General features: G+C 40.8%; 2 protein-coding genes across 2 annotated transcripts; one reads left to right on the forward strand and one right to left on the reverse strand.

Annotated features, from left to right (window-relative positions):
• Positions 1-8,725: 8,725 nt before the first annotated feature.
• LOC120294110 lies at positions 8,726-9,960 on the forward strand. The gene is made up of 2 exons (XM_039314044.1): positions 8,726-8,950; positions 9,559-9,960. The coding sequence occupies exons 1-2, from the start codon at positions 8,726-8,728 to the stop codon at positions 9,958-9,960; spliced, it is 627 nt and encodes a 208-aa protein (XP_039169978.1).
• Positions 9,961-12,132: 2,172 nt separating this feature from the next.
• LOC120294111 lies at positions 12,133-13,247 on the reverse strand. The gene is made up of 3 exons (XM_039314046.1): positions 13,238-13,247; positions 12,409-12,853; positions 12,133-12,241 (listed from the first exon to the last, which is right to left on the reverse strand). Exons 1-3 carry the CDS (start codon positions 13,245-13,247, stop codon positions 12,157-12,159), a joined length of 540 nt encoding a protein of 179 aa, XP_039169980.1. The 3' UTR covers positions 12,133-12,156.
• Positions 13,248-24,828: the final 11,581 nt, after the last annotated feature.

A 24,828-nucleotide genomic window follows, 5' to 3' on the forward strand; every position in this document is an offset into this window, starting at 1 on the left:
AGAGGAGCTTTTCTCCCCGGAGAGGAGAGGGAAGTGTGTCCGTGACTCCGTACGGATCTCTGCTGCTGGCAGCTGCTGCCCGTCGCGTGCTTCTGTTCCTCCTTTTCCCTGCGGTTTTCCTTAGGAGTCAACGTTCCCACGCGCTGGGAGGAGGTGGTGTGCACGCGATCCGACGTGGAAGCTGTGGGAGAGCTGCTGTTGGCGCGTGGTAGAGACCGGAAGGAAGTGAGAGTATGGTGAGGAAGCCAAAAGGCTTTTTCTTGCATTATCTTTTCTGGAAAAATATGTAAGACAGACGATGGCGGGAAATTTTCCTCCGGAGGCGATTGGGGAATTTCCCTTGTTTTCTTTTTCCTTTTTGGCCTTTGGGGAGATTAATTAAAATAAATTATCTCCTGACTTGACCGACGACCACCGATTTCTCATATTAGTATTTGTTAATTATCAAAACCACCCTTCAATTCCACCTTCTTTTCAGCTAAAACATGATGAAATTTTTCGCCGTAGTTGATTTTCCTTAGCCTCGTGTTGGTCAAAGCACGTTGGCATTAGGTCAAATTTGAAAAAGTAGAATTTTCCTATTATACTTATAAGATGCCAGTTAGATTTGTACCAAGTATGTGTATCCAACGATGGAATTACAAATTCCAACATTATTTATATGTTATAGTAATCCGAAAACCTTAAAAAAAGAGAAAGTGGTAAATTTCGATTAGGCATGCTGGAGATCAAGTGTATCAAGACTCATTGCAATCAAGTCCATGTGGCTCCACGTTAGAATTGTGCTTATCATACTTGATCAGATATTGATGGTGTGCTTGATCCGCCACTTTCTTGAGCCCTTTTATTTTATTTTTTTTAATAGAAAACAAAAGAAGATAAAAGGAAACAAGGGTTGGTATGCTTGCTACATCCTAGAGTCAATATCAAGCTTAATTTAACTAATTTAGTTGCACGCTAGTGATGGAGTCATATCACATCGCCATCGTCTTTTTCTTTTGATCTTGCCTCTCTTTTCAATCTAGTCCAGAAGAACTTGGGGAAGCTCGGGCTGGTCTTGGGGGGCCTACCCTATAAATCAATTTCTTCAAATCATTTCGAGAACACCTCAAACCATTGAAAAATAAAATGAGATAACAACTGTCACTATCTATCCCGAGACGAAATAGGTTTAAGGATATTGTCTAAAAAATGAACCTACAACCATGATCAAGCACATGCTCTCCCAAATTTATACTTCACGCGACATTAGGGTATTCATAATAATTTTTTGATAATCTAATGGGTCAAGTTCTAAAAATTATTATTGAATATATAAGAGAGAGAGAGAGATTCTATCATCAACTGTAATTACAATATTAAACTGAAAAGGAATTGCTTTTTATAGTTTTTATTTGTACAAGAATCTATATTTTATTAAAATAAAAAAAAAAAGTAGGGTAGTAGTCAGGCAATATATAAATAAATTTTGCGCATCTCAATAGATTCAATTTCCAACAAAATTTGAACCCAAAATCACAAGAAAGAGGAGCAAATTAAATTGCCATGTAAATTATAGGTTCCTCCGTCAACCTTCGAAATGAACAGAACCTTCCATATTTTCACGTTGACAAACTTTTTGTTTTTCATGAAATAAATACACGATCAAAAAAGGAATATTTTTCCATTTTCACGCTCACCGAACTCAAGCAATCTCCACCGTTAAATCCTCCCAAACCAGTTCCTCGAGAAGACACATGGCGCCAGTCCAGCGGCGGCAATCACACGTCCCATTACTTTTGACCAAACGGCCTCGTATCGTAGGAACATGAAGCAGGTATCGATTCTTTATTATCATCATGCGATGTGATTAACAATTGCCTCTATTCCATATTGTGCCTAATAATACTATGTTTCCTGAAAGCTATTCCTCACTTTTGAAGTCCTTAATTACTTGGATAACTTGACGGACGTACTTCGTGAAAATCGTTTTCTGTTTTAGCTGCACATTCTTTTTTATGGTTCCCCAATCAATAACTTGGAGAGCTACTATATGGTTGAAGCATCTGGCCTTTCTTATAACTGCTTTTATGCTTCTGCTTGCTTAATTTGTTGCGGAATTTCTTATTCAATCGAATGGTTCACATGTAGTGAATTATATCCATGATACTTCCATCAATTAATCACTTTTTTTGCATAGAGGAGAAAATAATATTGGGGGGATAGATAATCACTAGCTTTCTATAATTATTGTGCAAATGCCCACTATTTTTTTACGTGATTCTGATTTTTCAAGCTTCTTGCAGCAATACCTCACTCTTCAAACATCATGCTGGCAATCGTTAGTATAAAATTAACGTTAAACGAAGTAATCAGTCTCAAGCAAAAGATTATACAATGTCTCTTTATGAAGCACAAAGGAATGCCTCCCAACCCATAGATGTTTTTCATATCCAAATTTGCAATGCAAGGTCAAAAGAACTCTTTGAAGAATACGAATACCCAAATGACAACCAAGTGACCCAGAGACGTTCACCTGCGTAAGGAGAGGTATCGAGCTGGGGGTTGTGCATGCTTGCATGTGCATACAGAGAACCGTGCATCTTTAAAATCTGTGGAGCAGAAGAAAAGGTCAAGCATCAAATTGGCACTACACGCTTGTATGGCTACAAAGAAATTTTCCATTAATTTGCTATTGTGACTTCCCAGGTTCAACCCCATGGTAACGCAAGGTTGAATGGAAGGGACTACCAAGCCTCAATCCTATGGTAACCCACGTTTTCTCTGGCATAAAAATATCAGCTAGAGCTTGGCCCTTGAAAGGGACCAAAAAACAAGCCAAATCATATTTTCATGATGAGAAATCCAGAATCTAATGGATCTGTGGCTAGTAAATTTATACACTTTTGAGTCATTGATGGTTCGATAAGAACTCTGTGACCAGGACCAATCCTTAGGCTACTCTCTTGATGCTTGAACAGTAAATCTTTGTTGTTTTCCAAATGCTTCAGTGTTGCAGAATTGATGGTTGTGAGATGGGTTGAAAATTTTCAGGTTTTTTTCGACAGGTATGCTGTTATGAAGACTCTCATAAAGAAAATAATGTAGATTTAACCACTTAGCTCTCATTTTGTTGTGCCAAAAGGAACTCCTCGCTTGCTTTTCTGCTAATCTGCTAGCCATCAACCAGTATTTCCTTTTTTGATATTTTTTTCTGTTTTTTTGTTGTTGTACGTACTTATGTCTTTGATAAAAGATGAAATTATCATTAGCTTTCACTTGAGAGTCGAGCCAAAAGAAAAAAATCTCACTTAAGGAACAACCAACACACACCTTGACACATCCAGTCATCCATCGTAACTCTTAAGGAAAAATGGAAATAAAAATATGTTAAAGTCAGAAAGAGTAGAAGATTGCTCCTCTATTTTTGTGTACCCTTTGTGAATTATCTGGTTTTATTACACAATCTGCATGTGTAATCCTCACATATTTAATAGGGAGAACTACAAATGTAACCGCCAGTGGTTATCCATAGCTTTTGAGTTGAAGCTGGAAAAGGTGAAAAATAAATGATGCAAAGATGTTTCTACTTCATCACATAAAATAGGCGGCTAAATCTAACTAAACTTACATTACTTCTCAAATCTTAAGTATGGGCCACAGATTTCATTTATTTGGCACAATAATATTAATTTGTCACTGACATCATTATCATGTGAAATCTTAATCAAAACTGAGGATATCTGAAAGCACTCGGTACATGATCATACAAGCATGCGACCTCACTCCATGAATCCTTATAATTCTACATCGGTGTACTGGGTCCGATGCTGATGGAATCGCTGCTGCTGCTACTACTGCTTTGAGCAAAACATGAATAAAGTAAATAATTTCTATTCTAGGAGTGATATTCAAAATCCCATTCAATGCCCGCAGGTTTTTCTTTTTGTCTCTTTCTCTCCCTCTCTCTCACTGTGGACTTCGAATATATTCGTTCAGCACGAAAATTGGTTGGCACACTGGACTAAGTGAGGGGAGCATCGGCGAGGTAACTCGGCTGCCACTCGCACTGTCGACTGACGTCGGCGGGTCCCTCCAAAGCTGGTTTTTCTCTTCGATGTCCTCCTCTCTCAGCCTTCTGGTGTCTCTCTCTCTCTCCATCTGTAGTAACGCCTCCGTGTTTCCTTGTTTTACTCCTCTGCATTCCCTCTGACCCTGCATGCATGGAAATTTGGTCTCATGCTCTCTTTGATGAATGGAAGGATTCACATGTATTTTTCTTCTCTCTCCTCTTCATGTCCTCCTCCTTCCTGGCACGCCGGTTCATGCGGAATCTCAGCTCATTGATGAATGGAGAGTTTGAAGTAAGTAAATGAGATAAAAGATTGTGGGTCGCAATACCTATTAAACTTTTGTAATGACGTTCCCTTTTGAATTCAAGGAAAACAATTACGTTCCCTGTTTAAAGTTCAAGACCAAAGCAGAAGAAAGTGCTGACAATTACATTTTGTAATGATTCGAATCTCAACTTCCCATCATAACTAGTTTTCTCCAAATCTGTGCTTTGTATGTGATACATTTTAAAATCTCTCTATTGAAAAAGGATGACCAAAAAAGATCATTTAAAAGAAGTTATTTTTGCCGTATGAGAGGACTTTGAACGCGCGCTTGGGAGTTTACGTTCAGATTGGATTGTTTATATATAAAAAATTATTTTGGCCCCTTGGGCTTTAAAATGGTGAGGGTGGCCGGAGGGAGGAGGAGGAGATCAGGAGGAGAGGGAGCCGAGACACACAGAGAGAGAGAGAGAGAGAGAGAGAGAGAGAGAGAAACCAGGAAGAAGAGTCGAGAGGGAGGGGAGAAGGAGCGGTGGCCTTGTTCCTTGGGGCGTCTTCCCAGTGAGGGGGTGTTTCCGACAAACCTGGTTAATCTCACGGTCCCGCCTTCCGTTCCTCCACGCTCTGCCGCAGCACCAACGGCCGCTGCTCTCGACTATGCCTCCTTGATGACGACCCAACGCAATTGGGGGAGCAGCTGCACCGCAAGCCCAGACGAGATCCCAGCTCTTTCAAAAAGAAACAGAGTTAGCTGCGAGTCTTATGTAGCTTAGCTTTGTTGATCTTGCTGTTCAGAAAGAGTTAAGAAATCAGGCTCGGTGGTTTATCTTCATGTGGTCAGCCATTCCATATAGGAACATTAGTCGACAATGTTCAGATTCGCATTACCGGATTGAGTCACTCATTAGGATTGTGAACTTATGATTTTGATATGGTATGTGCCGACCACAAGAAGACAAATCACCGTTAACATCCACAAGAGCAGAAAGTGACTTGTGCATTGAGACTCCTTAAGTTGACTGCAGGAAGACCCTGATTTCTTAATTCTTTCTGAATCAACAAGGTCAACAAAGCTTAGCGCAGTGTCACTTTATAACATTTGCAAGCAATTTAGTGTAATATGCTTTCCCAGTAACCATTATCAAAACCCAAAATTACATACAACAGACAAGGAATAAAACTCCCAAGTTTGACATTCATGTACCCGCACAACCAGGACTGGAGTTGGTTAGAGCGGTGGATGGCAGCCAGGCCATTGGAACTCGAACCTCTGGTTCTGCCAGAAGCACAACATCTGTCGTTCCCTTCTTCCCCTGCTGGTCCTAGTAGGCATTCGGGACCTCCCAGCGTAGCCACCATTGAAGGTGTAGAGAGGAGTGAATAAAACTGGGCCATTGTTTCAAGTGTTTGTTTCTTTGCAACTGTGTGCAACCAAGGCTTCTCACTGACCACTCCTGTTTAATAACTAGTTTATTGTATCCTGAGATTGGTCATGGTGTGATATTTGTAGGCATAAACGAATGATATGTGTGCTTGTAGTTTGCTGTGGATGGCTTTTCTAATCTAATGTTTCTTCTAATTGTTTCTTGATGGATTCTCTTATTTTCAGTTTGGGAAATCAGCAAGCTTTAGTATTTTCGCCATTTGTGTGTGTGTGTGTCTCTCTCCCTCTCCCTCTCCCTATCCTTTTGTGCACTTGGACAATTTCATATCATGGTTCATAACAATGTCAGTGACCAATAGAACTAAGAAAAGTCCCCGCATAGCAAGCCTGTTTTCCGTTGCCATTGAAAGTGGTTGTGACGCGATTCTGTCAAATTGGGTCATTGCTGGATTATCGGGGGCTCCACCTAAATATATCACTTGGAAGAACAATGTGTATTGGCTGTGGGAGAGATAACAAGGGCAGAGGCATCATGGTTCGATTATCTACATTGCTTGAAGAGTCCCTTTCTCGGTCATCCTCATATTTAATGCTGTTGAATCTCATAAGGCACTTAACTGGAGTTCAAATCAACTCTGTGCCTATGCGGCAGGAAACGATTTGGATTTCTCGATAATAAACTTTGGGTTGATTCTCCGTAGATCAGAGAGGGTAATGGGCTGAAATAGAAATCATGATCTTATGGTGAGTTTAAGACTACATATTCAATTTCTAACGACTGTCAAACAAGGTGGTCTAGTATTATGAGTTTGCTGATCAAGTAACTAGATGGTCGTGCCATATTCCAAATGTCGGCTGTCTAATCAATGGAATGAATACGTGGAAGGAGATCAGTGCTATGAAGAACTTGTTGCTGTCCAAAATCATGGTGAATCTTTATGTATTTCATTCACTACGAAAATGTTACTAGGACTATCCAAATAATAGTGTGATTGTCACGCGAGATAACCATTAAAGTCCAACACCGAGTTCCTTTACTCTACGTAGCAATCGACTCATTCACAATAGTTTATGTCAGGAGATGCTACTACAGCATTTGAAGTGATATGCTTCGTTCTGTCAAACCACCACAGGCTCCTTATGTTGAGGACCTGAAAAGTTTCATGCGGCAGGAACCATTTCATAACCACCAAACGAACAAAAATTAAGCTGTCTAGGGTAAAATCCATAAAGAAAATATAGCTGTTCAACACACCTGGCCTTAAACCCCCCCCACCGCATGCTCTCTCCCGAATGGCGAGTTCCTCCCTACCGACTGGGTAGTCCTCTCTCCCGAATGGCGAGTAATCCCTACCGTCTGGGTAGTTTTGCAGATTTCTTCAAGGTAAACTTTCTCTCCACCTTCAAATGGCATACCTAATCATTTCCAGAATGTTCACGATCGAGGCTCTGAAGAAACCCTCCCGAAAAACAAAACCCTAAAACCCCTAAAACCCAAACACCCATTCCATCCCAAATCATTGTTCCTCTGTCAGGATTCGTCAACCCCAAGAACAGAATCCTATAACCCAGCCCTTACTAAATCTTTCCACCCGGTAAGAAGATCCGATTTCTATAGTTCCGGAATATGAATCGAAGCCCCCCTGAGCTCCCTTCAATCGCACTGGGCAAGCTATCCTGTCTTCTGCGGGTGCCACAAGTGTAACAGACCTGGATTGAAACAAATGGCAAGTGAGATTGATGATGAAAAGCATGTTGCAGCATTGTGTAAAAGTCTTGGTACTCTATGGTCCGAGGACGATGTTGTTGAGATTAAAGGTGGTATCTCTGCAGATAAATTGGCTGAATGCAGGAAGACTCTGTTCGGGAAATTACATTCCAAACCACATGTAAATTTTCCAGCCTTCTTCACTACAATAAAGAAAGTTTGGAAGGTGGAGAATGTTACATGTACTGTGATAGCACCAGGATATTTCTCTTTTACATTTCAGTCTGAAGCTGATAAAAAAAGAGTTGTCGACTCGGGGCCGTGGTCTTTCTCTGGAAGTTTACTCGTTTTACAGCAATGCGAACCTGATATTCCCGATCTATGCTATGAATTTACATATTGTGACTTCTGGGTGCACTTCTACGGACTACCACTTGGAAGAGCTACTCATGAATCTATTAGAGATATAGCAGCAAAGCTGGGTGAAGTAGTTGAGGTGAAATTGGATACCAAAGGAAACAACAATTCCAAGTTTGGTAAGGCAAAAGTTAAGATAAATCTAGAGATGCCCCTTAAGACAGGAGTTCTGCTTAATCTGGAGAATAAAAGGCTGTGGGTGGAGTTTAAGTACGAACGACTTCCGAACTATTGTTATTCATGCGGAAAAATAGGGCATTATGCCTCGGATTGCAAAGACATTCCCTATGAAGCCTCGGGGCTAGCAGCAAACTTACCAGGCAGGTTCGGCCATTGGTTACGAGCGGAAGCTCGGGAGCTAAGCCCGCACGGGAAGATCTTCTATGGCAAACAGGAGATACCACCAGATGACGACGAGATTGTGCCTGAGACACCCACAAATTCAGCTCCTGAAACAGATACGTACCAGCAACATCGGAATACAAACCAAACACTAGCCATATGTGAACCGGGCCATGCAGAACAACTAAACACACAGGAGATGAGCCAATCAAATCAGCACTTTCCACTGGTCATTATGGAGGAGAAAGGGCCACAAAAAAGAGGAAGTTGCTGCATTGATAAAGAATCAGCTATGGTGCTATATGAGGAGCAATACAAGGAAGCAGAAATGGAGATGGAGCAGAATATAACAGGGGAAAAGGGGCTGATAAGGCATAAATCCAGATGTTCAAAGGGTTCAAATGCAAAAAAAGGCAAGAGATTTTGCCCGTATGGGGCTCAATCCTCAAGAACACCAGAATTCGACAATACTCAGCTGGTGGAAACTCCTATAAAAGTGGTGGAGAAATCAAGTCAATGGGCTTTGGTGGCTAGCCCTAATAAGCCACCGGTTGATCCATGAAGCTATTGTGCTGGAATTGTCAGGGGTTGGGCACACCCTTGACAATTCAGGCATTAAGGGTCCTAGCGACCCAGGAAAGGCCCAGTATTATGTTTATTATGGAGACAAAAAATCAAGAACTCAAGGTGCAGCGTATAAGAAGGAGGCTGAAATTTCACAATGGCTTTGTGGTGAATCCAGAAGGAATAGGTGGAGGATTGGCTCTTTTCTGGGATGAGCAGGTAAGGATAGACATTGATTCCTTTTCAAGAAACTATATTCACATTCAGTGCCTAATCAAAGAAACACAGCAGCAGATGCATATAACTTTTGTTCATGCTCCTAATGAATTTCAAGATAGAGTAATGTTATGGGAGGCTCTATATCGAAAAAGTTCTACATATCACTCACCCTGGCTTTGCATGGGGGATTTCAACGATATATTGTATCATTGGGAAAAAGTGGGGAAAAAGAGAGCAGAATCTTATCGGATGGCAGCCTTTAGGGATTTCTTGTTTCGATGTTCTTTAATGGACTTGGAGAGCAAGGGATGTGCCTTCACCTGGAAAAACAACAGAACAGAGAACATCTGGTCAAGAAACGTCTAGATAGAGCTCTATGCACTTCAGATTGGAGGATAGCACACCCCAACGCAGAATGCACAGCGTTACCAGCCATAGGGTCAGATCACAGTCCCCTTATTCTATCTTTCGACTCACAAAAGAAAAGAAGGAGGAAGATTTTCAGATACGAAGCATTTTGGTCAACAAATGAAGAGTGTGGGCAAATTGTAAAGAATACATGGGCTGAATTAGAACCCCTGAATCTAGATATGGGTAAAAAATTGCAGATTGTGGCCCAAAAGTTGGGAGAATGGAGTAAAAATAGGACGGTAAATGCAGATATTAGAATTAAGGTGCTGAGAAATGAGCTGCAAAGATTGACAAATAGTGTTGGGAAGGAAAAAGAAAGTGAAACAGCAAAGCAGATAACCCAGGAGTTAGAAAAGCTGTGGAGTCAAGAGGAGATGTATTGGGGAATGCGCTCGAGAATTACTTGGCTCAAGTGTGGGGATAGGAATACTAAATTTTTCCATGCATCAACTATCCAAAGGAGATCCAGAAATAGAATTACCTTGCTGAAAAACGCTGAAGAGGAATGGGTGAATGAGGAACAGTCTTTGAAGGAGATGACAGTCGCTTCTTCAAAAACTTATATAACTCAGTTGGGCCTCGCAACTTTCAGCCTGTAATTCAGCAAATCCCGACCTCAGTTGATGTAAGCATGAATCAACAGTTAATTAAACCAGTCACGATGGAGGAAATTACAGAGGCAATGCAACAACTAGGAGCTACAAAAGCTCCGGGTCCAGATGGACTTAATGGGTTATTCTATTGGGATCATTGGCCACATATTAGCCAGGATATTTTCAACGAAGTGCAGAAGTTTTTTGAGACTGGTTATCTAAATCCTGAGCTGAACAGAACCCAAATCACACTCATCCCCAAAATCTCAAACCCAGAAAAGCTTGATCAATTCCGACCTATAAGCCTCTGCAATTTTGTCTATAAAATAATTTCCAAAGTGTTGGCCAATAGACTTAAACCTGTGCTACCGCAAATTATAGCAGAAGAACAAAGTGCTTTTGTGGGAGGAAGACAAATACAAGATAATATTCTGATAGTCCAAGAAGTACTTCATAAGCTGAGAATTCGGGAAAGGAAAAACAAATTTCAAGCGGTCTTAAAGCTTGACATGCAAAAAGCTTATGACCGAATTGAATGGGACTTCCTTAGAGAATGCTTGCTCAAGAAGGGATTCAGTGAGAAGTGGGTACAATGGGTCACACAGTGTGTTTCAACGGTCTCCTTTAGTGTCAATTTTAACGGTGAGCCCCAACCATTCTTTCAACCTACAAGAGGGATTCGTCAAGGGGATCCCCTATCCCCATATCTGTTTATCCTAGTGGCTGATGTACTATCAAATCTAATGCAAATAGCAGTAGTCGAAGGCACAATCCAAGGAATTAAACTAAACAGTGGCTGCCCTACTCTATCCCACCTGCTCTTTGCGGATGATTCCATCTTCTTCCTCCATGGTACTATCACGGAATGTCAGAATTTGGCGGAAATACTACACCAGTATTGTTTTGCTTCAGGACAGGCCATAAACCTGAATAAATCAGGTATCTATTTTAGTAAGAACTGCCCAATGAATTTAAGGAGGAATATGGCAGCAGAGTTGAGGGTCCCGGAAATAGAAAAAACAGGGAAATATCTGGGGATTCCTTCGGATTGGGGAGGCTCGAAAAAAGATGTTTTTGCCTGGATTTTAGCTCGAGTTAACAAGAAATTAGAAAGCTGGAAGGAACTTTTGTTGACAAGAGCAGGTAAGGAGATATTGATTAAATCAGTAGTGCAGGCCATTCCACAGTATGCAATGTCTATTTTCAAGTTACCGGTGTCAATATGCAAAGCCATAGAGAAAAAGATTGCCAACTTTTGGTGGAGAAATGGGAAAAACACTGCTGGAATTCATTGGAGAAAATGGGAGAGATTGAAACTCAGGAAAAACGAAGGAGGACTTGGATTTAAAGACTTAACAGTTTTCAACCAGGCCATGTTAGGTAAGCAAGCATGGCGGATTTCACAGCAACCTCAGTCCCTATTAAGCAAACTAATGAAGGGCCTATACCATCCACACTGTGAATTTTGGAAAGCTGGAAATGGAACACGACCATCGTGGGGATGGAGGAGCGTTATAGTGGGAAGAAATTCCATAGCACCAGATGTTATTTGGTCTGTTGGCAATGGTCAGAAAATCTCGATAAGAGAGGATAAATGGCTAAAAAGCGGTTTGATTGGAGGACTCGACTACAACAGATGAACCAGGGAAAGTTAGTGCACTCATACAACAGGGGAATGGCATGTGGAACGAAACTATACTTCGAATGATGTTTGATGAACAAAGGGTACAGGAAATACTTGCTATCCCTATTGGGCTCTCAACAACAGAAGATAGATTAGTATGGATGCGCAACAATTCAGGGTCTTATACAGTAAAGAGTGGGTATTTTACAACAAGAGACAGAGCAGTCAAACCACCACTTACATCAAAGAACATCCTCGCATCAAACAAATCCAGATCTATGGAAACATATTTGGCACTCGGACACACTACCCAAAGTGAAACAATTTCTCGGAATATCGCCAAAATGCATTGCCTACTATGGACAACCTTCATCGAAGGAAAATAGTACCTGACCCACTTTGCCCCATCTGCAAGTAGAAGCTGAGACGATCGAACACACTTTGTTGTTATGCCCTTGGACGGCTCAGATTTGGTCATCATCCCCTCTGAAAATCAAAATAACCAGATTAGGGTTAACAAGAATTGATGACTGGCTGTACATGAGGAAAATAGATCCAAAAAGTTCCTCAAAGTTTAATCAGATTGCATCGACCTTGTGGAGTATATGGCAAGACCGCAACAGGTTTATTTTCGACCAAAAGCCCCTCATCCCGAAGCAGACCCTGTTCAGATCAGAGGCATTACAGAGAAACTTTGAAACATGGAATAAAATTGCAACAAAGAAGACAGCAAGTGAGTCCCACACAAACAGTGGCAACCCCCCGAAACCGGGCGTGCTTAAACGAACATAGATGCTTCTTTTGTTCGGAGTGAGGAGAGGGGTACATACGGGACAAGAGATGCTGTTGACAGGGTCGGAGTACAAACATATTTTGCTGCAGCTTGCGCCCGAAGGGCATCCACGGATGAAGAAGAGCATGGGGGCGATAATCTGAACAAAGAAGCTGACTCTTGCGACAGCACGGGATTCACCCACAGCAGCGCAGATCTGAACCGAAACACTGAGATCCCCTTTGCTAGGAGTGAGCGAGGGGAGAGGGGCACATACGGGACCAGATCTATCGATAGGGTCGGTGCAGAAATTTCTTCTACTGCAGCTTGCGTCCACAGAGCATTCACGGATGAAGCAGAGCATGGGGGAGAGAACCCGAACAGAGAAGTCACCTCTTGCGCCTGTAGGGGATTCACCCGCAAAAACGAAGTTGGGAATCGGTATGCCGAGACCCCCTTTGTTAGGCGTGAGAGAGAGGAGAGGGGTGAAAATGAAACCAGATCTGAAATTGATAGGGACAAAGATGATACCTCGGTGATGATGATTGTGGTTGCAGCGAAACAGGATGAGAGGAGAAACCGCGAACGAAGCGGGGCGCAGCGGACGGGAGAGAGCGAGAGAACAAAGCCGCTGCGTGTGCGGGGACTCCGGGCGGACTTGTTGGGGGTTTCTCCAAGATTGTTGCAGCAACTTCAGCGAGAACAAGCGAGGCCGGCGCTCTCCGGAAACCCTAGAATTTTTATCTGATAGAACGAGGGAACTTCACGGAAGTACACACGGACGTCTTACGCTCGTGCGGGCACTTGATTCGGCGAAGACTTCATTGGGAAGTGGCGCCGCTCGTGGACCGGATCAAGGCAAATTTTCACGGGTTTATGGGCCTCACCTTGGCCCATTGTAGCAGAGAAGCAAATAGGCCCGCGGACTGGGTAGCGAAGGCTCATCGACAAAATTATCTCCCGAGAGATTGGGTGACTAATCCCCCGACAGCTTTATTTGACTTGTTATGCGCCGATGTTCTTGATGTATTTTCTCCGAACTCTACTAAGTAAATGAAAAGCTATCGTATTATCGACAAAAAAAAAAAACACACCTGGCCTTTAAAAGGTATGGAAGCGATAATCCGATCAAATGCACTATGCCTATCAGTTGTCCCTAGGACAACGTAATTGCCACCATCATAGATGTCCCCGACCTACAATTCTACGTGCTCAACGTAAAGCAGTACCAAAATTTACTCTTTCTATAATGATTAAACAAATGGAATAAGAACTTCAGGAAAAAAAGAAAAAAAAAAGCATTTATGCATTCAGTGGAATCGCAGCATCCCAGATTTCCTATCTATAACAATCCAGGAGAAATGACTGATTAGTTTCACAAAAAGTTGCAGCTCGTTTTTGAATTCGTAGAAAGATGTTGCTGTTTAGAATCAACGGGTAAAAAAAGTCAAATCTTCATGCTCCACAAAGCACCGGTCACCACTTAGATTGACTCGTTAACCTTAAAACAACAACAAACCGGAAAATCCAACACGACCCAGAAGGTAATTACCTTGCCTCTGGGTTTGGACTTGAGACCGGGGACGGTCAAGTGAAGATTCGTCTTAGAAAGGCAATTCGACATTGAGCTTCTAATACCTTCGGAGACCTCTATGCGGCTGCTGTCGATCAGAGAGCAACGATTAACAATTGCTTCCGGCCTTGACTTTGGCTTGCCATCGCCAATGAACGGGGAGTACAGAAATTTTGAGACCTGGATTTCGCTTTCAACAAAGAAATTGAACTTTGGGGAAGGTGGGTGCTAGATGTTCGATGCCGATCGGTTTCGAGGGCTTCGACAGGGCTTAAGCCCAACAAAAGCTGAGCCATTATGTTTCTCCGACAGAAGGACATCAGGCAGCGACGTGTGACAAGGGGTTTTCTCGCTCGACCCTGTTCCTCAATAAGAAAAAGAAATGTCGGGAAAATTATAAAAAAAATTACTCCGTGTGAGTTTTGCCCCTGAGCAACGTGATAATGTTTGCTTCTTCAGACAATTCTAAGGGCTTTTAGGACTTTTTTGTAAATTGATGATGACATGTATCTATAAATAATCCACCGATTAGGAATGCCAATCTTCTAAGTTTAGGACGCAATTGTATTCTAAATGTGGGACTTGTAATACACCACGGCTAGTTAAGCCCAAGGAAACCCCGAAGAAGATGATATGCCATAATATTTTTTTTTTGGTGAAATGATATGCCATAACTTAATGCTCATGTAAATAGCAATTTAGAATTGATGAGTTAAAAGAGACAAGGCTATTTCATAAATGCCGTTCCGCATCAGTGTTGATTATCATAGTTAAATTGATTTTAAACTATAAATCTTAATCTTTATTTGCTTTTTATTTTTATTTTTCAATTTTAGTCATAACCCTAGTATTCCGTAGATTAAATGCTATTTCAATTTATACATTTTTTGACTTTATGACTCGTGATCTTTTCTAAATGTCTTTAAGGCCATGGATCATAGCAAGCATAAAAATTAATCCTTTTAAGAGTCATCGAAAATAGCAAACACATATTTGTCGTATAATCAAAGACTAGGAGGTCATGAGTCATGAAGTAAAGTAATCTATCAATTGAAATAGCATTTTCCCTCAAATTTTCCATTTTGAGGCCTAAAACAGAGAGCTCGGCAAAAAACAAAATTATCATAAGAAGTTCTTCGACTTTCTTCACTTGATAATGCTTCAAGTAGTGACAGCTGCTAACAACACTTCACTTTTTGTCAAGCTTTATAGGGAACGCCCATTTCCTCGAAACTGTAAAAACAATGAAGAATGGTTAAAGATTCAGAGAATAAAAAAATCAAAATCGAGTCGGTTGGGACAGGATGAGAAAAAGATAGTAACACGATGTGAATTACTCAACTTTTTTTAAATGATCTTTTTGGTCATCCTTTTTCGATAGAAAGATTTTAAAATGTATCGCATACAAAGTGCAAATTTGAAGAAAACTAATTATGATGGGAAGTTGAGATTTGAGTCATCACAAAATAATTTAATTGTCGCCACTTTCTTCTGCTTTGGTCTTGAACTTTAAACAAGGAACGTAATTGCTTTCCCTGAGTTTAAAAGGGAACGTCATTACAAATAGTTTCGCAGGTATTGCGACCCATAATCTTTTATCTCATTTACTAACTTCAAACTCTCCATTCATCAATGAGATGAGATTATTTAATTGTGAAGGGGGTGGTGGGTGGTGTTGCCAGACCCCAAGTCCGATTGAAAGACACGTTGGCGATCAATCTCGAGGTTCTGTAAGCACCGGCGTGCGAGGAAGGAGGAGGACATGAAGAGGAGAGAAGAAAAATACATGTGAATCCTTCCATTCATCAAAGAGTGCATGAAACCAAATCTCCATGCATGCAATGTCAGAGGGAATGCAGAGGAGTAAAACAAGGAAAGACAGGCGTTACTGCAGATGGAGAGAGAGACAGAGAGAGAGAGACGCCAGAAGGGTGAGAGAGGAGGATATCGAAGAGAAAAACCAGCTTTGAAGGGACCCGCCGACGCCAGTCGACAGTACGAGTGGCAGTCGAGTTACCGCGCCGAGGCTCCCCGCTTAGTCCAGTGTGCCAACCAATTTTCATACTGAACGAATATATTCGACGTCCACAGTGAGAGAGCGGGAGAGAGAGACAAAAATGAAAACCTGCTGGCATTGAATGGGATTTTAAACATCCACTCCTAGAATAGAAAGTATTTACTTTATTCGTGTTTTGCTCAAAGCAGTAGCAACAGCATAGGATTCCATCAGCATCGGACCCAGTACACTCGTGTAGAATTATAAGGATCTGGCGTAGAGATCTTACGGTTGTCATGGACTGAGGTCGCATACTTGCATGACCGTGTACCGGGTGCTTTCACATATAATATTCTAGAATTTATATAACATTTAATTATTCTGAAAAGTTTAGAAGTTTCGAGGTTTTTTTATAAAAAAAATAGAGCAAGATTCGCGAATTGCTTAATTTAGATTAAATAAAAACTAAAAGTCAATTTATACAATTTTTAAACGAATCTCTTTTAATCAATAGATCACCCATATAAGGGAGATAGAATATGGATAATTGACATACCCTTGTAAATTATCTTTTCTTGAGTCACGTACCAATAAAAAGGTAAGACTTTTTTCTTACCAACAAAAAAAAAAGGTAAGACTTTTTAAAGGAAATAGAAAATGAATGAACCAATAATGCGTTGGTCAGATTTGTGGTTCTTGTTATCTTATGTTTAAGCCTTGTTAGGAGTAATCCAAGAATAAAATCCTTAATGCACCCGGTCAAGATATGTGAAGTAGGCCGGCACCATCTAACCGGAATGTTCAACTTGAGGCAATGACTAATTATATTACATTTCTTTTAAAACGTTCGGTAATCGTGCTTCTCAACTTATTATAACGACATATCCAAGTAATATAATCTTTAGTCGGAGTGAACCGCATAAACTTTCTTCAAACACGAGGTTAATTCAACGTGGATGGGAATTCTTCGTTAATCAATACAATAGTAGTATTTTTTTTTAATGGCTGTGTAATCATTATACATGGAGCTATTCGTGCCGTTTGACAGGTCTAGGTGATGTACATGCAATTCGTTTAGGAGATATTCCTCCCGTACATGGAGCTCCCGGAAGAACGATAATACGGGACCTTCTTCAGTGCAGGGGATTATGGGTTCGGCCGAGTTGAGTTAACGACCATGCCTATCGATGAATATGTACGAGGCCGACTTGGTTACGTGGTCTATATATGCCAAAATCGGCAAAAGTGTTAAAAAAGTCCTAAATTTTTCATATTTATGCTAATTTAGTCTTAAATCTTTTTTTTTTGCCAATTAAGTCCTAAACATTTTTACGTTGTGCCAATTCAGTCATTTCCGGCCAATTTTGGTTGGATTTTGTTGACGTGGCCTGATTATGCGGCGTGGACAACTTTTAATAATATTTCAATATTTTTATTTTTATTTTTATTATTTATTATTTATATTTTTTCCTTCTCCTCCTTCTTCCTCTAGTCGGTCGCTGGACCTCGGCCAACCCGCCCAGGTGACGGTCGGCGAAGTCGAGGTCGCCACCGGCCGGTCACCAAGGTTCGGCGATCGGCTGGAGGACGAAGGAAGAGAAGGAAAAAAGAAAAAGAAAAAAAAAATAAAAAAATTCAAAAAAATTAAAATATTATTAAAAGTTGTCCACGCAACGCCAATCAAGCCACGTCGCCGGCCGGCGTCTAGTTAGCAAAATCCGACTAAAATTGACCGGAAATGACTAAATTGACACAACGTAAAAATGTTTAGGACTTAATTGACAAAAAAATATTTAGGACTAAATTGGCACAAATGCAAAAGGTTTAAGACTTTTTAAACACTTTTCCCTATCAAAATCTTTGGCCACTTGATTTTGGCATGACATTAGTTGCCAAAATGATAAAAAAAAATCCACTTGTTCTCGAATAAATAGGACGCTCAAATAGCGATGATTAATAAGATGAATCATGTCCATTAATAATTTATTTGCATCGATTATTTTCAGTGATTAATTATAACCCTCCTACCTTGAAATTGCTACATCTCTACGGTAGACCAGTGCATGGCATCGAGCCATATAATTTTTCAGCAAGCTCACTTAGCGTAAGAAGCTAAAACCCACAATAATACCCAACTCGCCCATTCTAAGAAATGTATTCCACATTTCAAGGTATAAATCTTTGATCTCACTGGAAGTACCCAGGCCTCTTCTCCATCGAAGAAAATAGGAGCAATTGCAGGTACTTTCTTTCCTTCATCGTTTCGATAGACGCAAAACAAAGGGAAAATGAGTTTTGTCTGGCGTTTCACCTTTAGAAAGCATTTCTTGGCATTTCTGCAATGCCATGCCTCTGGCCCTCAACCTGTGGATAGTTTGCTTTATGTTCTAATTTAAAGCAATCATCAACCAAATCCAAGGCTGATTAAGCCCAAAAACTGAAGGACCAAAGAGATGTTTACCTTGGGTGCCGCCTTTGGATGTTATGGTAAGAACAACTCCAACTTGAAAACTCCTCTTGTCAAAAAGATTGCGAGCGGATGAACGCATCAAGATACGGAAGAGAAGCAATAGAAATAATAAGGCAGTGTCCACTTAATCTTTTATAACTCTGAAAAGGTCATAATATAAGTCCACTTGAAATAATTGATGCAGCTGCACATGTCCCCCCATAGACTACGTACCACATCTAATTGTTATGCCTGAGGGGAAACACAGCTAATCAGCTGGTTAAAGACCTCGAAGATTTAAAAAAAAAAGAAAAAAAGTCAAAGATGCGACTCCTGGTCAAAACCCTAAACTTTTCCCTGGTATCACTGTACCCACCACTTTTAGGTATGAGAAGACATTAAGAGCCCTAGCTGACGAGAAAATATTAGGTGTGTTTAATATGCCACGTAGGATGGTGCAATAAACCATACACTAATAGACACATGGCAAATTTGGGCCACCTATTAGCCCCCACTTTATTTGTTAACTCCGTCTCTCTCACCTTAACTCTCTTTCCTTCCCTCCGTTTCTGCCCACAACTCTCTCTCCCCCTCTTCTCTCTCTACTTCTCTTTTCTTTCCTCTTGCGTCTGCCATGGTTGGACCTTGAGTTGGCTCATGGCCTTTTCAGGTCGAGGAGGGACGGCACGCTGCTGAATGGAGACTGTGTCGAGCTTCATTTGTGGCAAGATGGCTTAAGGCCAAGCTCGAAGCTCGAGCGCTACCCAAAGCTCCAAGTTTGAGGTCGAGTTCCATGGCCAAAGCGACCATGGCATCGACCATGGCATCGTCCATGGCTGGTTGTGAGTGTCGTCCATGGTGGATGGGAAAAAATTGTTGACATATAAATTTTTGCCAAAAAATCATTTCTGAAAAAATGGGAACTTGTTTTTCCACAAAAATATTTCATGTCAAATTCTTGCATATAGATTATCTAGGTGTTTAGTATTTTTTTTTAAATGGAAGATGTTTTCCTTAAAAAAATTAAAATTAAAAAATATATAAAAAGAAGAAAAAAAAATTGGGGCCTATGATCTAAATGTGACTAGCCAAGCCCGGGAGGTTAGATTGTAATTAAAATGGTAAATTGGGGCCAAAATGCAATTTTTAAAAATTGAGGGACCAATTCATAAATTTTGTAAAATTTCACCTGATCCCTTAAATCATCATCTTGGCCCCCTTTGAGTTGAAATTGAACTTGGGTTAAGTATAATTAATCGAGTCGGGCAAAAAGGATCAAATTGCATTGAATTGGGCATTCTCGGGTAAGAAAATAGCCAACTTTGAGGGACTCTCTTGCAAAATTAGGTGGAGAAAATTGTAAAAAATGGTCAATATCTTAAACTATATACATGGACTTGCTAATTGATAAAAAAACTGCAGCCAAATTGATGGATTAAAGCACTCAAACCAGCTACCAAATCTTAGTCCATAAGTTGGTCTCAATTCGGAGCTGCTGAGTAAGCAACTTGGTGGCCCCATCATATCTTCCTTAACTGCCCAACTAGACTGATCTCTGCATGTGATGGAAGACCATAATTAGTAGCGCATACGAACAAAATTTTGCTAGGGATAAGCTACTAAAAGCACGGAAAAGTCACAGCAAAATCAGTACACTCAACATTTGCAAAATTTGAAAATTTTGGCTAGGTTAGAAAGTGGGTGAACTTCTTAGTTGGTAGGCTTGGCAGGAGGGCAAAAAGCCGATCAAGAGATTCCTTAATGCAGTGGATAAGATCTATGAAGCATGCTCATTTGAGGGATAAGAGGTAGAAGACAAGAAACACGAGAAGGAGCTCACGGTCATTCTCCAAAAACACCTCCAGAAGCAATTCAAGAAAGGGATAATCTAGAAATTCCAGATCAACTTTCAAAGAGAAAAGTAAAATTTTCACAAACTTACAGCCAAAATTAGCCAAAGCCTTCAACTAGAGAGGGAAACTTCATTCAAAGATCTTTCCAACCATAGGTCGCACATCCCAAATGGAGATTGGGAAGACCTCCTAAAGCCCCCCGAAAAAACCCTCCCGGCAGGCTAAGAAACACTGAAATTTTTTCTAAGTGTTGAGCCCGATTGGTCATGAGTGAGGGAAATAGAGTGTTTGTGAGAAAATTGAGAGACAAATGAGGAAAAGCTTGACTTTTACCCCATACTAGAATATATATAGTTTGGTTGGGTGTTAAGTTTTCCAACAAAAAGAGGTATTGGAGTCTAATTTTAGAGGTCAACGAAAATCTTTGTTGTCAGTTCTTTTTTCTGTAGCTCTCATTTCCAGTTTGAAGGAGCCAACTTCCACGTGCCCCCCGATGATAATTTCTTGGTTTCCTTGGCCAAGAACCACTTGCAAAAGAAACTAGAAAGCAATGTAAGTATCTTAGATGTATTTTTGTTCGAGTTTGAATATGTTTTAACCATGGAAAACTAAGAGGAAAACCAACTCGGAAAACTAGATGTATTTTTGAAGCCTCTTCAAGAGTCATACATGTATGACTTGCTACTCCCATTTGCATGTGTTTTCTATCTTCACGAGCTTGATGAATGTTGTATGAAAGTACAAATGATATTGAGGTCAGCTTGGTTTGGTCTTTAAATCCCCGTGTGAACTATGAGATCGTTTAAAACTCTGGCAAAAAAATCAAGCCTATCCACATTGATTCATGGTTAGTTAGTGTGGACTTCGCTTGTGTGCTCCTTGGAGAGGTCGTTTCGACGTGTTCCATTGATCATTCTTTATGATGTTTGTTGCATTTGCAAGTTCATATTACATACTTTCATTTTGATCAAGTGATCTTTTCCGTAGATCTTGCATGTGATGAGTGTCGAGGCTTAAATATGGGTATGCAACATGTTTGTTTGACTTGGGGTTCAAACCCAGATTTCAAAATTAGCTCAACCCACATATTTGAGACCGATTTCAACTTAGTTATTTTGTGTTTTAAGTTATGATTTCTATCTAATCTTATAATCTTGATACTTTAGTTTCACGTGAAATTATTTATGGGTTGGGATTGAACGCCGCAAACATAGCCCGAGGAAGCTGGTTTGGGGTGATTTAATGCACGCCAAGTGTTCGACGAAATGTGCAAACCAAGTTTCAATCTTGAAACGGTCGATTTGAACTTGGTTCTTGTTATATTCATGTACTGGAAAGTTCCATATTAGTATAAATCAGCATATATCGGTTTAGGGAATTATTTTTAAATAAAAATAAAAAAATAAAAAAAATGAAAATTTCAAGAAAATTATAAAAATGATGAATGCTATCAAATTATGATAGAAATGACATCTATGAAATTTTCCTAATTTTAAAAGGTCATTTTCCTAATTTAATGTTATTTTGATATTTTATAATCATTTTTTGTAAATAATTTATTTTGCGTAGATTAAAATTATCTAGAATAATTTCATGCGTATTTAAATTCCCATTTCGCTCATGGGGGTCCTGTCCTGGGACATGATAATAGGGCCATGTAATATTATTTGTTCGACTTGTATCGGGTTTTTTTTTTTTCCCTTTTCCGCATTTATTTTCAAGTCATTTCAATTTCTTGGATGTTTATTTACCGCACCGCTTTTCATTAATTTGAGTGTAAATATCTCTTCTAAATTAGGTCATGATTAGTCTAGATATTAAGGAAAACAACCCTACAAAAATATTTGCGTGTAGCAGTTTTATAAGGATTATAATTGGTAAGCAAGATTGTGTGGTTATTTAAATAAAAAACCTTACAAGTTAGTGGTACCGCAAGGGCTCTAATATAAACATTGGCGTAAACAAGTGCTCGTTTATAGAAATCTCTAGTTGCGTAGGAATCGAGACAAAATTCCCGTATCTTGATTGGTTTCTAGCCGACCCTAATAGGCTAGTGACGACTTCTAGAAATACATAGGTTGTTAAAAACTAAAATACAAAATCCAACGTCGCACGAGGTATGGGCTTGAGAGAGCCCGTGCCTAATTTAAGGCCATTGGTCCGCTTCTTTAGGCAAATACCCCTAAATCTCTTCCTTTTCCCCCGGACGGAAAAAAGGAGGTCGCAACAAAAACGATACCTAGGAACAGGCGAGGACTACCCACGTAATGAAATCGCATTAAATAAGGAAAACAAAGCCAACCCGATACGCTTACGCATCCGTTTACAAAACCCATTTGCTCATTTCCTCCTCCCACGTCCACGTCCGACCCCACCTACTAAGATTCTTCAAGAAAGTTTGGGTTTTTATTTTTCTTTTCATCTCTCCTCATCCATCCATCCGTTCAGTTGTCGTCCGGAGACCATTTGGGAGATGGGTCGATCTTCTTGAGCAAGTCCCTGCGTTCCATGCCCCCGCGTAGGCAGCAACAGCCATGTACGCACATCGGCGTGCTTGTGAGCAGGTCAGCCATGAGCCAACTTGAGCTCGAGCCATGGCAAATGCAAGACGAAAGGAAAGAGATGTAGAGAGAGGGACGCGAGCAAAAACGGAGGGGAGGAGAAAGAGTAAAGGTGAGAGAGATGGAGTGTTAATGGGGGAGTGGAGACTGACGGGTGAGCTCAAATTTGTCATGTGTCCATTAGTGTATGGTTTATTATTATTATTTATTATTTATTATTTTTTGATGACTGAGAGATCTCTGGGACCCCACTTAAGTCGCAAACATCTAGAGATTCGAACTCATTCCCTCGGTGATGAGGTAGTAAAGCTCAACTATCACGGCTACCTATGGGTGGGTGGTTTATTGCACTGTCCTACATGTCATATTAAACACACTTAATATTTTCTCATACCATGAAGGGAAGAAGGAAAATGAGTGTGTCCGTACAGATTTTGGGCGTGGAGATTATTATTAAAACAAATTTATTCTCGATTGTTGTTGTTACTTGGGCCTGGTCTCTTTCTTACTTTTCCAACCGAGGGAATGCGATCTTTCTCATTGTGTCAGGCACCTCCAAAATAGTGGCGTCCTCCATATAGATTTGGACCCTTCATCTTTTTATATGTGAGTCCCGCACGCACACAATATCTAATACATCATTTTAACTAAAATCGTTTATTATCTGTTCTGTTATTATTGTTGTTATTGTATTCGGACCGGCCGGACTCGTTCTTCTCTATCTCTTTTAATTTGAAAGAGAGTTTTTTTTAGGGAGGAGAGAGCTTGGTGTGTGTTCCTTTGCGCGGAGGAAACTCCACCCCGCCCCCCCCAAGGGCGGTGTTGGAGGAGGTTTTTATATGTGTGTCGCCATTTCCTTTTGCGTCTTGGGGTGTTGAGAGGGGGACCGTAGCTTCTTCTTGATGATGGGGATGAGGAGAGGCATGGGGTACGAAAAAAGGGGGAGGGGTGTGGGAAGTCGGCTTCGGCGTGGGGCGTCGTCTTGCCATTTGGGCCCCAGGCCTGCTCGTGTGGGTTTCACGTTGGGCTCGGCCCATGAGGGGCCCGGGGTGCTTGTTGTGGGCCACGCTACCGAAAAGGTGATATTCGACCCGGGTTTTGGGGAAGGGCGTTCGGATCCGAGCGTCTGGAACTCGACCCGACGCTGGTTTTAGTGATGAGCTCGGTAGTTTCCAGCGATCACGCCACCCGAGGACTCCCACCGCGACGTGCAGACTGCAGCTTTGTGGTCGATCTCCCACCACGCCCCGTCCCCTCGTGAGCACGAACCGCCTCTCTCTCTACAGAGTCGAGCCAAAAACGGTGAATGGCACGAGCGAACGCAACGCGTGGGGGTAATCCTAGACTAGATCCGCACGGGGTCACGTAATTGTCAAAACTCGCCCCGCCCCGACGCCGTTTTGGATTCTGGCGGCTCATCCAGCCAATATAATGCACAGAGCTGTATTAGTGCATCGAACAAGCAACCTTTTTTTTTTTTTTTTTATTATCTTTTGCCACTATTTTTAACTATTGAACTGAGTGACATCTAAAAAAAAAAAAAAAAAAACTGAGTGACATCTCATCATTGTTTCACATACCATGTTGACATCATTGAGCAAATGGGTCAGACTTTCGTTAGGACTTCCGGACATCCAAATCGACTTCAATCAATCAGCGATTCCACCTCATATTTAAATATCACATTTTATTTCAAACATTTCTTGAACAAGGGGGTCTAGTGTAGTGAGTTTGCAGATCAAGTAATTTATACGGATGTGCCTTATTCAAAATGTTGGTTGTGTGATCGATGGAATGAATACGTGCAAGGAGAATAGTGCAATAAAGATTATGTTTTCGTAAAAAATAATGATGAATCTCGATATTTTTGATTCACTCATAAAAATATCGTCGGGACTCTTTAAACAGTAATTTGATCGTTGCACGAGATAATCATTGAACTCCAATGCCGAGTTCCTACGCTCTTATGATTTGCGATAGTTTAGATGTAGTGCCAACAATTTTGCCTAATGTGTATACTTTTTGCCATGTTCAATGTTTTGAAAA

This window comes from Eucalyptus grandis, chromosome 5, assembly GCF_016545825.1.
Source record: "Eucalyptus grandis isolate ANBG69807.140 chromosome 5, ASM1654582v1, whole genome shotgun sequence".
Classification (NCBI taxonomy): Eukaryota; Viridiplantae; Streptophyta; class Magnoliopsida; order Myrtales; family Myrtaceae; genus Eucalyptus; species Eucalyptus grandis.

Coding starts and splice junctions, on each gene's coding strand:
- LOC120294110 (XM_039314044.1), top strand. CDS start 8,726: ATGAAGCTATTGTGCTGGAATTGTCAGGGGTTGGGCACACCCTTGACA. Junction 8,951..9,558: donor CTCTTTTCTGGGATGAGCAG/GTAAGGATAGAC, acceptor AAAAAATTGCAG/ATTGTGGCCCAAAAGTTGGG.
- LOC120294111 (XM_039314046.1), bottom strand. Junction 12,242..12,408: donor TCAACAGCATCTCTTGTCCC/GTATGTACCCCT, acceptor TGATCTGAACAG/GGTCTGCTTCGGGATGAGGG.